Here is a 16,154-nt window from a genome sequence, read left to right on the forward strand (position 1 = left end):
TTGAATTAAATATTTTTCAATTGAATTTAAAATAGTTATTTAAATTGAACATTTTCAAACTGAATTTTAATAAATGGTTATCAAATTGAACTTTTTAAAACTGAATTTAAATGAATGTTTTTCCAAATAAATATTTTAAAATTTAATTTAAAATGGTTATTTAAATTGAACATTATCAAACTGAATTCGAATGAATGTTCATCAAATTTAAAATTTTTAAGCGGAATTCAAATTAATGTTCATCAAATTGAACGTTTTTAAACTGAGTTCAAAATTAATGTTCATCACATTGAACATTTTTGAACTGAATTCATTTTAATGTAATTCAAATTGAACATTTGTCTCCGTTAGGAACGATTATATTTAGGCCATCGTTTCATGGCGCTCACTCTGGGGCGCCTTTTTTATTTTTAGTTCACGCAGGGAAAAACTATAAGACCTACTAACACGATACGTGATCATCATTGCGTCATGCATAAGGAATCTAGCAGGAACCTAAGAATTACTTGGAATATCATATATCGACGGTGTTGCCGTAGCAAACCCTTAGCAACCAACAGGGTTAACATGGCAGTCACATACAGTATCATCAGCTTGGTAGTGTAGTAACCACTGGGCAACACGCTATAAACCAGCTGAGGTGGCATAGCAACAGCATGGAATGCCATAGCAACCACCCAACCCGACATGGCATTGCAACCCAAACATTAAACAATCTGAGTTAGCATAACAACTACTGGCGACCAAGTGGGTTAGCGCAGTAACACTTAGAAACACCTTAAGAATCAGCTGGGATGGAAAATAACCTAAAATACCATAACAACCATCCAGCTGCAAAGAGAAAATGATAGGGTGTAATGGTTAAGTTTTAAATGCAAGTTAAAGAGGTAAAAAATAAAACAAAACTCATTTTTGTTAATAATTGGAAACTTGCTTTGGAGTAACGGGAATAAAATGATGAGTCTAGTTTTATTTGATTTTGCTCGAAATATTTAAAAACAGTCCTGTGTGCATGCAGTAACTTTGTACCTTACTTCTCTGAAAGCGTTTTCTACCATCTGTCATGAAACCCCATGATAATGTAAACCTAACATTCATTTATCTCCGTCTCTGTCTCCTTTTCTGACTCACACACTCAGACTCCGTCTGTCTGATGTAATGAATTTTTCTGTAAAGTGCAATAGGAAAGCTTTATTTTTTTTTTCCTTTTTAATTGCAGATATTTTTCTCTGATTGTAGTGCAGCACTACTGAAGGTGTGTGTGTCTTTGTCTGTCTTTCACTCCCTCCTTCTTCTTTCCTCCCCATGCATAATTGATGTCTGAAATTTTAGGCTTCCACGTCCGTGTATGACATGGCCACGGCCCCATCCAGATCGGACTGCCGCAATAACCACGGAAGGACGTCTCAGCTCCTTGCTATCGGTAAACACAGGGTTTCTACACAATTTCTGCATCAAGTATCAAAGTTTACACCAAACATCAGCAACCCATTATTTTCTCCATGCATTAAAAAAAGTTTAATCACAACACTCTACACATCATTTGAAGTAGTTGGCAATGCTTAGACGGTGAAGCTTTGTAAATGGCTTTCAGCCACAGCTTCTTTCGTGTATCCCATCCAGGGAACGCGTTACTGCATTACTGTCTTTCCATGTCTCGAAAACGAACAATTAAAACATGCTGTCAGATTTTCCAAAGTTTTTCCTGGTGTTTTTTTTTTTTTTTTTCTTTCTCAATTCTTGTGGTTTTTTTTATATACAGTGTGTATATATATATATATATATATATATATATATATATATATAACACAATACATATATATTTAACTATATATATATATGTATATATACATTTTAGTATACATATACATATGTATACTCCAATTTAACTAGGAGTCCATGATTGAAAATGTCCGGTGTAAATGGACCATTTAGAAGATTAGTTTCTTTTAGCTTTTTTTAGTTTATAAAGCATCCATATATTTGCATGTACAGGGGAACCCTGGATTATGAGCATTATTCGTTCTGGAATTGGGCTCGTATTTCAAAACACTCGTAAACCAAATTGAAATCTCCCATAAGAAATAATGGAAACTCAAATGATTCGTTCCACAGTCCAAAAAAATTAATACATAAAAATAATTAATACAAAATATAAAGTAAAAACAAAACAAATTAACCTGCACTTTACCTTTAAAAAAGTAAAATTAAATTCCAATTAAAAACCCGCTGTGTGTGTGTGAAGTAAGAGGAGGAATCAGCCTCCCCCTTCTCATCTTACACAGTAAACATAAATCCTCTCTTATATGAATTTCACACAAACACACACAGACGCTCACATCAATGAAAAGACTGTTTTGTCGAAAAAATTAGCAAGGAACATGGCTAATGACACTTGCGTGAGCGCATACTAACAGAATCACTGCTGTAAAGTAAAACAAACAAACAAATGAAACTGCACTTTACCTTTAAAAAGAATCGCAACAGAGTAAACCAATTGGCACTCGTAAACCAAGACTGTTCGTTTTCCAAGTCAAAATTGATTAAAAATCTTTGCTCATCTTGTGGAACATTCGCAAATCGCGTTACTCGCAATCCGAGGTTCCACTGTATGTACAAATCAAATATAAATGCACACCATGATATGGTCAAAGGTATGTGAACACCTGATTATATCACACCATACTGTAAAGTAATAATTCAAGTAGTAATAACTACAAGCTATTCAATAACTTAAAATACTGTATTAGCTGTTTAAATACTGTAGCATTGTAATTGTACTTTAGTCGATGTAAGAGGCCCACACCAGTTCCAGCATGACCATGGCCCTGTGCACAAAGAATGATGGATGGATGGATCCCTTCTTCCCTTTTTCCCCTTTTTCTTCTTTTTCTTTTTTTCTTCCTTCCTCCCTCTTTCGATGTTCTTCTTTCCCCTTCATTCCCTCCTTCCTTTTCCTCGTTCCCTCCTTCCTTTTCTTCCTTGATCCTGATGTAGTGTAAAAGTTGTAGCTGAAGAACGTGAGTCTTCTTCACAGATCCCTGACTGAACTTAACCCCACTGAACACCTTTGGGATGAACTGGAACACTGGCTGAACCACCAAGACCTCCTCATCCGAAACCAGTGCCTGATCTCATTAACGCTTTTATAGCTGAATGACCACAAATCCTCTTTCTAGAAGAGTGGTGAAGCCTTCCTAGAAGAGTGGTGGTCCTATAGCAGTAAAAGGAGGATAAATATAAAATTGAAAATTAATCCAGGGTATGCTGGTTGCGTCCACATACTTTTGGTGATATAATCCATTTAGAAAGAAGCGTTCATTTGCAAAAAAACAAATCAACTTGATCTGTATTGCTAATTGTGTTTCTAGCTTATATTAGCTTCAGCTTTTCATTTTGATAACCTGGTGTGTTTCGTTTCAGTTTTATGTGCCAAACTCAAGAGGAAGAAGAACTGGTTTGGTGCGACCATTTACGTGGAGGTGACAGCGGAGGGAGAGAGCAGGAAGACCTCCAAGTCTCACAACCCCTCCAGCCCCAAGTGGGACGATCCCCTCACTCTGTAAGATTTATTCTACAAACAGATTGTCTTGTATCCGAGAAACACAGCTCAAGTTCTTACGCTAACACCGCTCACGTTAGGGACGGGAATCACCAGTCACCATCCGATATCATTACCATACCCATGTGCCCATTCTCCATTTTATAAATGTCCCGACTTTTTTTCCTGACTTTGCTAAAATTTTAAGACCTTAAACCTAAAAAGGAAAAAAAAAACCTTACTCAAAAAAACCCTAAGTTTTAAATATTAAATGCAGCGCATTCCTTAAGGCATTCGTTTTCTTGCTTAAAACCTTTACAATGCATTTCATCAATACAAACTACAGTGGTGTGAAAAACTATTTGCCCCCTTCCTGATTTCTTATTCTTTTGCATGTTTGTCACACTTAAATGTTTCTGCTCATCAAAAACCGTTAACTATTAGTCAAAGATAACATAATTGAACACAAAATGCAGTTTTTAAATGAAGATTATGTTATTAAGGGAGAAAAAAAACTCCAAATCTACATGGCCCTGTGTGAAAAAGTAATTGCCCCCTGAACCTAATAACTGATTGGGCCACCCTTAGCAGCAATAACTGCAATCAAGTGTTTGCGATAACTTGCAACGAGTCTTTTACAGAGCTCTGGAGGAATTTTGGCCCACTCATCTTTGCAGAATTGTTGTAATTCAGCTTTATTTGAGTTTTCTAGCATGAACCGCCTTTTTAAGGTCATGCCACAACATCTCAGTAGGATTCAGGTCAGGACTTTGACTGGGCCACTCCAAAGTCTTCATTTTGTTTTTCTTCAGCCATTCAGAGGTGGATTTGCTGGTGTGTTTTGGGTCATTGTCCTGCTGCAGCACCCAAGATCGCTTCAGCTTGAGTTGACGAACAGATGGCCGGACATTCTCCTTCAGGATTTTTTGGTAGACAGTAGAATTCATGGTTCCATCTATCACAGCAAGCCTTCCAGGTCCTGAAGCAGCAAAACAACCCCAGACCATCACACTACCACCCCCATATTTTACTGTTGGTATGGTGTTCTTTTTCTGAAATGCTGTGTTACTTTTACGCCAGATGTAACGGGACACGCACCTTCCAAAAAGTTAAACTTTTGTCTCGTCGGTCCACAAGGTATTTTCCCAAAAGTCTTGGCAATCATTGAGATGTTTTTTAGCAAAATTGAGACGAGCCTTGATGTTCTTTTTGCTTAAGTGGTTTGCGCCTTGGAAATCTGCCATGCAGGCCGTTTTTGCCCAGTCTCTTTCTTTTGGTGGAGTCGTGAACACTGACCTTAATTGAGGCAAGTGAGGCCTGCAGTTCTTTAGTTGTTGTCCTGGGGTCTTTTGTGGCCTCTCGGATGAGTTGTCTCTGCGCTCTTGGGGTAATTTTGGTCGGCTGGCCACTCCTGGGAAGGTTCACCACTGTTCCATGTTTTTGCCATTTGTGGATAATGGCTCTCACTGTGGTTCGCTGGAGTCCCAAGGCTTTGGAAATGGCTTTATAACCTTTACCAGCCTGATAGATCTCAATTACTTTTGTTCTCATTTTTTTCTGAATTTCTTTGGATCTTGGCATAATGTCTAGCTTTTGAGGTGCTTTTGGTCTACTTCTCTGTGTCAGGTAGCTCCTATTTAAGTGATTTTTTGATTGAAACAGGTGTGGCAGTAATCAGGCCTGAAGGTGACTACAGAAATTGAACTTTTAACTGTGATAAACCACAGTTAAGTTATTTTTTAACAAGGGGGGGCAATTACTTTTTCACACAGGGCCATGTAGATTTGGAGTTTTTTTTCTCCCTTAATAACATAATCTTCATTTAAAAACTGCATTTTGTGTTCAATTATGTTATCTTTGACTAATAGTTAACGGTTTTTGATGAGCAGAAACATTTAAGTGTGACAAACATGCAAAAGAATAAGAAATCAGGAAGGGGGCAAATAGTTTTTCACACCACTGTAATTTCAAATAGAAGAGTTTTTTTTTTTTTTTTACATTTACCTTTAAATTAAATTTAACAAAAAAACTAAATTTTTAATGAGCAGTGTGTATCTGTTATCTGACATCATTTTTGTTTTTAAAGAAACTTGGCAAATCCTTCACTCTTACCACAAGGGATGCCGGTGTGGGAATAGTTCAGAGTGTACCACCTGTAGAATTATAAAGAACCGGAAAGTTTTTACTTCGTATTCCAGTTAAGAAGCTGTGGTCAGAGATCAGCATCAGACAGGAGACAGCATGCCTAGAGCAGATGGGATCAACCGTGGTAACTTTAAATTTCTCATTTATTAAAGTCTCCAGTGTCCGCGCTTTGTACCAGTTAGTTCGTTAGATGGTTAGTTGGTCTTCCACCAAGGAAAGCCTTAAGGAGGGAAAACTTAAACGCAATGATAACTGTTCCTCACTTACTTACTTATCGTCTATACCGCTTTTTCTTGTATACAAGGTCGCAGGGGTCTGGAGCCTATCCCCGGATACTTACAGTAGGGGGTCACGAGGCGGGGTACACCCTGGGCAGGGTGCTGATTCATCTCAGTGCGCACACACACACACACACGTACACAAACTCATTCACATACTGCAGGGCAATTTGAAAACGCCAGACTAAATGTATGTCTTTACACCGTGGGAGGAAACCGGAGTACCCAGAGGAAACCCATCAAGCACATGGAAATTCCATGCACACAGAGACGGAATCGAACCCGGAGCCTAAAGTTGCAAGGTGACAGTGCTAACCACTAAGCCACCATGTCAAAATATAAATATCAGTTTACACAATTTACAAGCAAAATCATCAGAATGGTTGTAGTAACTCCACTACCAAGAACTACAGTTTTTTTTTTTATTGTTTTTTTTTATTTTTTATTCCAATAGTTTATTCCAAGTGTGTGCGCGCACGTTGTGTTTTATTCCTTGCTCATTCAGCACTTTCTAAAAAGTCAGGTTTGAATGTTTCAGCAGCCCTGTGGTATAACCTTCAATACAGCGTTCATCTCGTTTTCGCTCGTTTGTGTCGGTAGTGGAGGGACTGCTGCATCCGACACGCAGGTCAGAAATCTGTGTACACACACAGACACACACACACACACACACACACACACACACGCACACACCTCTACCCGCTGTGAATGAAATCCTGCCCAGCTGCAGGCTGCTGTCGGTGCGGCGAGGCTGCGCTCCTCAGCCAGGGAGGGGGCCGTCGGGGATTTTGCAAGTCATCTTCGTGTCGGGATCTCTGTTTGGTGTCGAATATTTAAGGGGAAACTTGGCAGAAGTTTTGAGGGAGTGTGTCAGACTCAGGACACCGTTAGTAAAGGTGTAGATATTTCTGAATAGGGCATGATTGGTTTGTAGTGTTCTGTTCTCTGAGCTATTTCAGTATCCAGGAAGAGTACATGTACACTATCTCAAATGGAATAACAATAAAAAAAAAAAAAAGCTTCCCAAGTGGATTTTCCTCTAGTTGTTTTCTACGAGAGAGAGAAAGAGGGAGAGAAGGCAATGATGTACGTTCTAACTCCAGGCTCTGTGTGACCGCTGATTGAGCTGATGGTGGAGAATGAGATGGAGATGATTGAGCGAATTGGAGAGCGTGCCGACGTTCAGGCAAAGCCCCTGTGTGCTGAATACTAACTGCCACGCTCATCTGCAGAGAGCAGGGAGGGAGGGAGGGAAACTCAGCCAGCCAGAGAGACACGTTTTGTCCTTCTGACTGCTTTTAAAGGTGTTCAGCCAGACATAATGATAGCTAATGCAGTGCACACTGATGAGCCGAATGCACAATTTCAGGGTGACTAAATCTCCCTAGTTCCCTTCCTCTGCCTCTCACCTGTGAGTCATACAGTACGTCTCTGATGTCTGGTGTGAAATTTGATTATGCACATCATTTGTGCCTGGAGCATGGTGCCTAAATCCATTAGTACCAGACGAAGGATTTGAGAGTGTCCTGCCCTTATGCAGGTGAGACTGCATCAGCTGGTCCATGCGTGTATTGCACTTATTATTTCACCTAGATTTCTGGTCATATACAGGTAGTCCCTGACTTGCGCACTTTCGAGTTGCGATTTTCTGCAGATACATATGGACCAGCTACCGGTTCAAACACAGAAGTAACTAGTGTTTTTTTTTTTTTTTTTAAATAAGACACTGCAGTGCACTTGATACCAATATTTAAATTTATTTTAATTGTGTAAGTGCATGTATAAAGTGACTAAAGTCTAGTCTGAGTCAGCCAATGATAAAATGGTGTCCCTCGCGATTTAAAGGCGCAAAGACGACATTTACATTTCTGAGAGATTTATTTCCTTAGGCACGGTAAAGGTTTTTGGCCACATGATGGCAGTGTGGGGAAAGGGGACAGATTTAGTCAAGTGGATTGGTATGCTTTACATTGTCTATTCGTGTCAAAGGCAGATAAGACTCACTTTGTCAGACTTAAGAACAAATCGGACTTATAAACGTGCTTTCTTATGAAACTCGTTTGTAAGTCAAGGACTACCTAGATCTGTCGAGGTTTGTCACTTTGACATTTGCGATAATTATTGATTAATCCCAGTATGTGGGATTGACACTCAAGCCCAGTAGGTGGCAGGATTTGCACTAACCCTGTCTATAAACATAAAACTAGAACAAGAAGCAATAGTTTCGTAAAATGCAGAAGATGGAAAGTGGAGACTGTGGTATATTTTAAGGAATTTGTTAATTTTAGCAAAAGATTACCTCAAGGTTTAAAAAGTGTAAATCAAATGGTGTAAAAGTTTAATTTATTAAATTGGTCAACAAAAGATTTGATTAAATTGCATAATTGATTAACAATAAGTAACATAAAAGATTTCAGATGGCAGACTTTTTGGGCATTGTCTGTATTGTCTGTAGATTTGTCTTTGCTCGTGCCATTACGGTAAAGTTTCATGAAGTATATTTGTGCCACCACTCATTTATTTCAAACAGTAGATGGGATTTGTGTTCTGGAGGACGGCAAGCGTATAGTCAGCTGTATTTGTTGCAGTTCAAAATAAGGAAAAAAAGCCAGGCGCTTTCCTGTTTTAGCAGCTGTGGCTAGCACTGCTACTGTATGAAATCTCAGCACTGCCAGTGCTGACTGATGACGTCTCGCTACGCGCTGCACAAAGGCAAAAAGTGACATGGCTTCCGATCTGCCTGCCCGTTCTCATTCAAGTCACATGACCAGATATGCATCTGATCTGAAACCATGAACATCAGATTCATCTGAAAAACATCAGATTTGTGCATTCAGGCAGATTAAAAACCGAATTAAGTCACATCAGGCCGGTCGCTTCACAGGCCGTTGAGGACATCAGTTTGGGCATTTCGGATGTTTAAATATATTTTTGCCATTGGACCCACACCCTTTATATTACCTTGGCTACTGTTTTTTTATTTATTTATTTATTTTTTTTATTTTTTTAATAAAGTAAATATGACTTTTTCTAGATGTCCTAACACACAATACACAAAATAAAAAAAATGATGACATTGACACAGAAGTAAAACACAGATACACTAGTAGTAATTCCATTACTCCATCTCTCCGAAAACGGGTAATCCAGTCCGCGTTGGGCTTCCCTACAACTTGAGAACTGCGAGCTCCTGTCCTTATTTTATCTACTGTTATTTGCCTGAGGCAGAAACATAAAGTGCTTGTAAAATGAAGTGCCTCCATTTCTTTGCATTTCATTTTACTCTAGTGAGCTCCTGTTGATGACTTTTAGTGCTCTTGCCTTCTGTAATTTGTGTGTGTGTGTTTGTGTGTGTGTAGGAATGTAACTCCACACTCACAGTTGGAGTTTAAAGTATGGACCCATCACACTTTAAAGGCAGATGCTCTGCTGGGGAAAGCCACTCTGGATCTGCGCCAAGCCCTGGAGCAACACGACAGGAAACGTATGATTCTCTCTCTGTCATGCAGACACCGACAGGCAGGCAGACACCGACCGACTGACAGGCCGGCAGGCAGGCAGGCAGACACCGACCGACTGACAGGCCGGCAGGCAGGCAGGCAGACACCGACCGACTGACAGGCCGGCAGGCAGGCAGGCAGACACCGACCGACTGACAGGCCGGCAGGCAGGCAGGCAGACACCGACCGACTGACAGGCCGGCAGGCAGGCAGGCAGACACCGACCGACTGACAGGCCGGCAGGCAGGCAGGCAGACACCGACCGACTGACAGGCCGGCAGGCAGGCAGGCAGACACCGACTGACTGACAGGCCGGCAGGCAGGCAGGCAGACACCGACCGACTGACAGGCCGGCAGGCAGGCAGGCAGACACCGACCGACCGACCGGCAGGCAGGCAGGCAGGCAGGCAGACACCGGCCGGCCGACCGGCAGGCAGGCAGGCAGGCAGGCAGACACCGGCCGACCGGCAGGCAGGCAGGCAGGCAGACACCGACCGACTGACAGGCCGGCAGGCAGGCAGGCAGGCAGACACCGACCGACTGACAGGCCGGCAGGCAGGCAGGCAGGCAGACACCGACCGACTGACAGGCCGGCAGACACCGACCGACCGGCAGGCAGGGAGGCAGGCAGGCAGGCAGGCCGGCAGGCAGGCAGACACAGGCAGGCCGGCAGGCAGGCAGACACCGACCGGCCGGCAGGCAGGCAGGCACCGGCCGGCCGGCCGGCAGGCAGGCACCGGCCGGCCGGCAGGCAGGCAGGCAGGGAGGGAGACACCGGCCGACCGGCAGGCAGGCAGGCACCGGCCGACCGGCAGGCAGGCAGGCAGACACCGGCCGACCGGCAGGCAGGCAGGCACCGGCCGGCAGGCAGGCACGGCAGACGTACGCTCTCAGACGCATGTACACACACACTGTCCTTTTCCTGTCAGACAGGACATGACTCAAGCACAGACTAATGAGAGGTTTTGAAATAAGACTAGATCTGCAGATAAAATGTAATCTCCCATCATGTTACAACACCTAAGAAAGCAGAACAGAGTGTGTTGATTTGCTTCCAAATTGATGGTGAAATTTTTTTTTTTGAGTGCTGAAAATCATGCTGAAGAAGTGTATGAATAAAATTATACACTCAGCTGATTTTATTATTCTGTAGAATTCTCACTTCTGTATATTTTACTGTAATAATTTACAATTATTTTGGAGTATATTAAGAAATTCCCTGAATGTACGTCCTCCATCAAAAAAAGCAGGGATTTTACATGTATACTTGGGACTAAAATCCCCAGGGACAAGCTGACGCAGTATTATCACGATACCTAGGTGCAGATTAGATTTTTTTTAAATATCAAAATTTTTTTTTTCTTCTCTCTTTTCTTCGCTCCTACCATACGATGCTGTGCTGCTTGACAAAGGGGTGAATAGTTTAGAGTGCGCCTCCTGTAGGATTATAGAAGAACTGCAACATTTTACCACCTCAAGTATAAACTTTTATAAATTAATTTCAAAATTATTCATTTTGGAGTCATACATGAATTTCTATACAAAAGAATTTCCTTTTTTTTCCCCATGTCTATTACACACCTTTGCACACTATGCGAACATGTGAACACCTGCTCATGACCAAGCCCGATAATTTTATTAAAAAAGTAATAATAATAATAATAATAATAATAAATTGACCCTGTCTTGAAGATGAGTGTTCTGGGGTCGGTGATGTGTACACGTGTTGTCTATGCTGGTTTAGTTGAAAATGTGAAGGAGGTGCTAAAGCTGACCGTGGAGAACAAAAATGGTGTGGTGCCCTCAGGAGAGCTGACTGTTATCCTAGACGGCCTCGCCATTGACCAGGAGCCTCTACACAACGGAAACGCCGCCACGACTACAACCAGTGAGTGCTTCTTCATCCGTCTATCAGCCTTTTTTTTTTTTTTTTTTTTTTCAGATTATTTCATGAAGTTTTGTTTAAACTTGTGTGGTGTGTCTTTTCTAAAAGAAGTTCAGCAGAACGGAGATGCTATTCACGAGAGCCCGGAGGAAAATGGACGAGCTCAGAACAGGTATGGGGACAAGCTCGGGGATGAAGGTACAGTATGGTTTTGAATAATCAGGCGATGTCATGCTTATTATTTTCTTTTTTTTAGTTGCTGAATATCTGAAATCAGAATTAAGGTATCTTTTGGTAGTAGTGAGTGCTTATATGTAGGTTTTTCACCTAAGATGTATTAAAGAGGAAAATGCTGTCTCTTGGTGTCATTTTGATGTGACTAACTTGTCCGTTGAAAATGCATCACAATCATGTGGCGTTTTTAAACCCCAGAGCCAGCTTTTTTTTTTTTTAATACCCTTGTAACAGTGAATCTGTCGCAACCTGACAATTCATTTATTTTCTCCATGGCCAGACCAGCTGATTCAAGCAAACATCATCAGCATTGCGTAATCAGCGCTCTGTGTCAGAACACGTCCTCAAAGTCAGATCTGCTGACTTTAACAGCTTTTGAGATGTTGCACTCTGTGGTGAAAATGTCGGCATTATCAGGACAGATGTTTACTCAGCAGAACTTCCTGTTCCACCCGTCGTCGTCTCCTGCCAAAGTTGCAGCACCTCACGCACCTCCACTCTGCCCCGCTGAAGCGTCTCGGTTTTAGTCTGAGCCTCAGCAGGATGACCTGAGTGTCTTATCGTCGCACCATCTGCTCTGTGTGTGTGTGTGGGAGTGTGTGGGGACGTTACCTTTATCTCGAAAGCCCTAACTTTCCTAAAATTGATTGTTCTGTAAACAGCAGCGTCACCGCTATAAATAAAACTGTGATTAAAAGGAAAGGAAAAAAAAAACACGCACGCAAAGTGACCTGTGCCAGATAACCGTCATGACCGGCCCCCCTTCTTACACGTCCTGTATAACCACAAACTCTGTGTCAGACAGTCAAGCGCGTCATTACTGCACTCTTTTCACCTTACACCAACCTTGCAAACACACCACCAATTCCTCTTCCTCGGTCACATGACCAAAAGAAAGGTGCTTTCCTTTATTTATCAGGCTGACAGATCTGATTTCCGATTCATATCTTTTCTGTTTTTTGTGTCTTAAAGAAGATTCGTATGAGCTGATGTTGAAAATAGAAGTTTTTTTTTTTTTTTTACACGTAATCCTCCTTCATTGATGTTTAACGAATGTTTAAATATGAAAATAAAAACACTAATTACACATGGACTTAAATAAAAAACCAAAAGTATGCTCCAACAAACCCTAAACTTATTGAATTATTTTCCAATAATTCCAATTCCAATGATTTATGATACTTGATTTCTAAATAGATATCGTCATAATTTAGTCTAGTTACAGTTATTTTAAGTTACCAATTTATTCACATCAGTAGATAAGATAAAAAAAAATCAGCTGAGAAACCGAGGAGCGAAAAAACAACATCCTTTCATTTCTACAGCGGTACCTCAGCATACCAACCTTTAAGAATTTCTGCCTTGAGAACTGACATTTTCGAGGCAGTTCGTCGAATCGAGTGCCAACTACGCTGCACATACGTCAGGGAGCTGCTCAAAACTTTTTTGCGTCAGTACGTCATGTTTGCGTAATTTTTGCACATTCCTGAAAGCCAAACGAAGCGAGTTTACATATTTTTATTATAGATATATCTATTTATTATTATTTTTTTGCCATTTTGTGCAAGATTTAGTGAAGACATACTGTAGCACGTGTCCCAAGAATGTTATCAAGGTAGCAATAAGAAAATCGAACCCTTTTAGGTTTTTTTTTTTTGTTTAGTTTTTTTTTAGCCAAGTGGAATTATAAATTAAGGTTAGATGAGGTTAAGTGTCTATTTCTTATTTCACTTCATTTCCATGTTTTTTCTAAATGTTTTGATTTGTTTTTTTATATGCAGAAATGTGATTGTAGTGTAGGAAAATGTTTTTCTCAATACGAATTTTTCACCTTAAGAACTCGCCTCTGGAACAAATAAAATTCGTATGCCGAGGTACCGCTGTAAATCTATGATTCGCCTTGTAGCCAAAACTATTGAAGGAGCTGCTGTTATATAAAAAAAAAAAAAAAAATTATGAACACACTTCTGACCAATCAGTTTTGACTATTTAAAGGCGCTGTGGTATAAAATGAAATGAACCAACAGCCTGATATTAAACCCTGTGTATGTGTGTGTGTGTGTGTATGTGTGTATGTGTATGTGTGTGTATGTGTGTGTATGTGTGTGTATATGTGTGTATGTGTGTGTATGTGTGTGTGTGTGTGTGTATGTGTGTGTGTGTGTGTATGTGTGTATGTGTGTGTGTATGTATGTGTGTATGTGTGTGTGTATGTGTGTGTGTATGTGTGTGTATGTGTGTGTATGTGTGTGTATGTGTGTGTATGTGTGTGTATGTGTGTGTATGTGTATGTGTATGTGTGTATGTGTGTATGTGTGTATGTGTGTATGTGTGTATGTGTGTATGTGTGTATGTATCATGCAGCTCAGTAAACGGTATACATGGAGTCGAGAGCGAAGCCCCGTCCACCTCCTCCGGCAACAGCGATGGCAGCACAGCCCCTGTTGTCAACGGCGACGCGGAGTCCACGCCCACACACCAGACATCTACGTGTCCCGCGAGCCCTGCAGATAGAAGCGTGCCAAGTACGACTGGTGAGTCATGCATGCTGCTATGCCATCTGGGGACTCGAGACCCTGGGCTTCTGTAAGGGGTCGGTATTCCTTAGGCTTAAAATGCGATTCGTTTTCACAAAAGCAGCTGCTGCGCTCCGGACCAGCACCCGAGTGTACAGCCACAGTTTTACATAGAAATCGTACAATTCCTGTTGTGTGAGTAAAACCAAGCTTGGGCTGATTTTCAGCGAGGTGCTGGTTGACCTGCACTGCTGTCGGCAACTTCGCCAGGATGAAGAGCTTCAGTGATCCTCAGAGTGAAAGAGACGTTAAAATGAAAGGTTTTTTTTTTTTTGTGTGAAACTTATTTTTACGAGTGAAAACTAGTTACACTCACAAGTAGACTGCTAGACTAATGCGAGCACTGATTTTATTTTTGGACTGTAGACAAAGTTGTATTAAATTGAAGGTATTGTGAAAGACAGACAGACACATAACTTTCTTTCTTTCTTGATCCAGAAAGTAAAAAAACAGCAGCATGATAGCTGTAGCCTGATAAAGCAGGGGGGCTAAAACTTTTATCAGAGGGAAGTTAGTCACTTTTACTCCGACTAAACCTCCAGTGCGCTTGTACAGTAAATAGATGATGATGAATTGAGAAGATTTTTTCCCCCCCCATTTAGTTTAGTCGTCACTCTTTATTGGATCTTTTCTTCTGTTTGTAGAGATTTCTAGAATTTATTTTTTCTTTAGCAAAAAAAAAAGTTTTAAACATTTATAACTCGTTCTACACTCATGTCGTATTTAATTCCCCTCTTCCTTTTTGTTATACAGTTAACGGAGAGAATCCTGCAGATGCAGCCGTTTCAGAAGAGCTGGTGCCTCCCCCTGCTGGTGGGACTGAGGAAGAGATCGGACCTGCCTCTGCACTCGCCCCTACCTCCTCTCCGTACCAGTCCGCAGCCACCGCATCCTCCAGCACTCAGCCCAGCGGTGTTGATGCCTCTTCCTCCTCCTCTTCCTCATCTGCACCCAGTCAGGCAGTAGCTCCTGCTGCCGCTCCCGCTGCTGCTCCTGCTGTTGTCGCTGCTTCCTCCTCGAGCTCCGCAGCAGACGCTGCTTCGAGCACCAGCACGGTCACGGAGGGGTCCAAACCTCGGCCATCCAACAATAGCACTGCAGACCCTTTGCCTCCTGGGTAAGCCGCGGTCACAACACGAATGCCTGCGAGTCAGTCAGGGATTAGCAGCAGCATGGGCAGGGGTGGTACTTTTTATCTTAGGTCTAATTAAGCTAGGAAGATATCCATTTAAATTTCCTGTGGTAAAGGGACACTAGGTCCAATGTTTTGGTTCTGTCGCCGCAGGTGGGAACAGAGGAAGGACCCCCACGGCCGAACCTACTACGTCGATCACAACACAAGAACCACGACGTGGGAAAGACCCCAGCCTCTGCCCCCGGGGTAAGTCGCATACAGTGCTGCACCCAGTGCTTTCAGGGTGATTAAAGGTCGTTTTCACACTTTACTCATTTCAGATTATTGAAGTGAACTCTGAGCTTTCGCCCTCTTAGTCTGGACCTTATGGTAAACAAGCCAAATCATGTCACACACACACACACACACACACACACACACACACACACAGACTGAACCATTCACAAAGGAGAAGGAAAGAGTAGTTCTCTTTGTGTTTTGGAGTGAGTAGTACAGGGTGTCCCAAAACTTTTGATAACAGAAGTTATCAAACAGAAACTTGATCAGGAGTTCGAAAAGCGTCTTGTTTTCTGTGATGAGGCCACGCTTTATACGAATGGCAAAGTCAACAAGCATAACGCTACAGTTAAGCACGTGAGGGACTCGCCGAAAGCAAACACGGACGCCGGACTACTGACTTGACGTGTCACAGGCGGTGCGCATATTAAACATTTAAGAAGATTTGTGAAATCGATTATAAAATCTATATCTGTTTAAATATGTTGTTGGAATTTTGAGAAATACATCTTTTAATGTTTGTTTTTTCCCCTCAACATGAAGCTTATTTAATTTTGTTTGCCCAGGACTTGTAAAAATTTTTG

General features: G+C 41.6%; 1 protein-coding gene across 3 annotated transcripts in view; it reads left to right on the plus strand.

Moving 5' to 3' along the window:
* LOC128520073 (NEDD4-like E3 ubiquitin-protein ligase WWP1) overlaps window positions 1-16,154 on the plus strand; it is a 57,975-nt gene that overhangs the window by 25,493 nt on the left and 16,328 nt on the right. For 2 of the 3 annotated variants that reach the window (XM_053494094.1, XM_053494095.1), the window contains 8 exons: window positions 1,333-1,423; window positions 3,424-3,562; window positions 9,324-9,448; window positions 11,209-11,352; window positions 11,458-11,521; window positions 13,948-14,117; window positions 14,913-15,276; window positions 15,445-15,540. In XM_053494094.1, the coding sequence (XP_053350069.1) occupies window positions 1,354-1,423; window positions 3,424-3,562; window positions 9,324-9,448; window positions 11,209-11,352; window positions 11,458-11,521; window positions 13,948-14,117; window positions 14,913-15,276; window positions 15,445-15,540 (1,172 nt within the window). In that variant the 5' untranslated portion in view covers window positions 1,333-1,353. The remainder of the gene's footprint in view (window positions 1-1,332; window positions 1,424-3,423; window positions 3,563-9,323; window positions 9,449-11,208; window positions 11,353-11,457; window positions 11,522-13,947; window positions 14,118-14,912; window positions 15,277-15,444; window positions 15,541-16,154) is intronic. The other variant, XM_053494096.1, reaches the window with a different exon arrangement.

The sequence above is a fragment of the Clarias gariepinus genome, chromosome 4, assembly GCF_024256425.1.
Source record: "Clarias gariepinus isolate MV-2021 ecotype Netherlands chromosome 4, CGAR_prim_01v2, whole genome shotgun sequence".
Lineage (NCBI taxonomy): Eukaryota > Metazoa > Chordata > Actinopteri > Siluriformes > Clariidae > Clarias > Clarias gariepinus.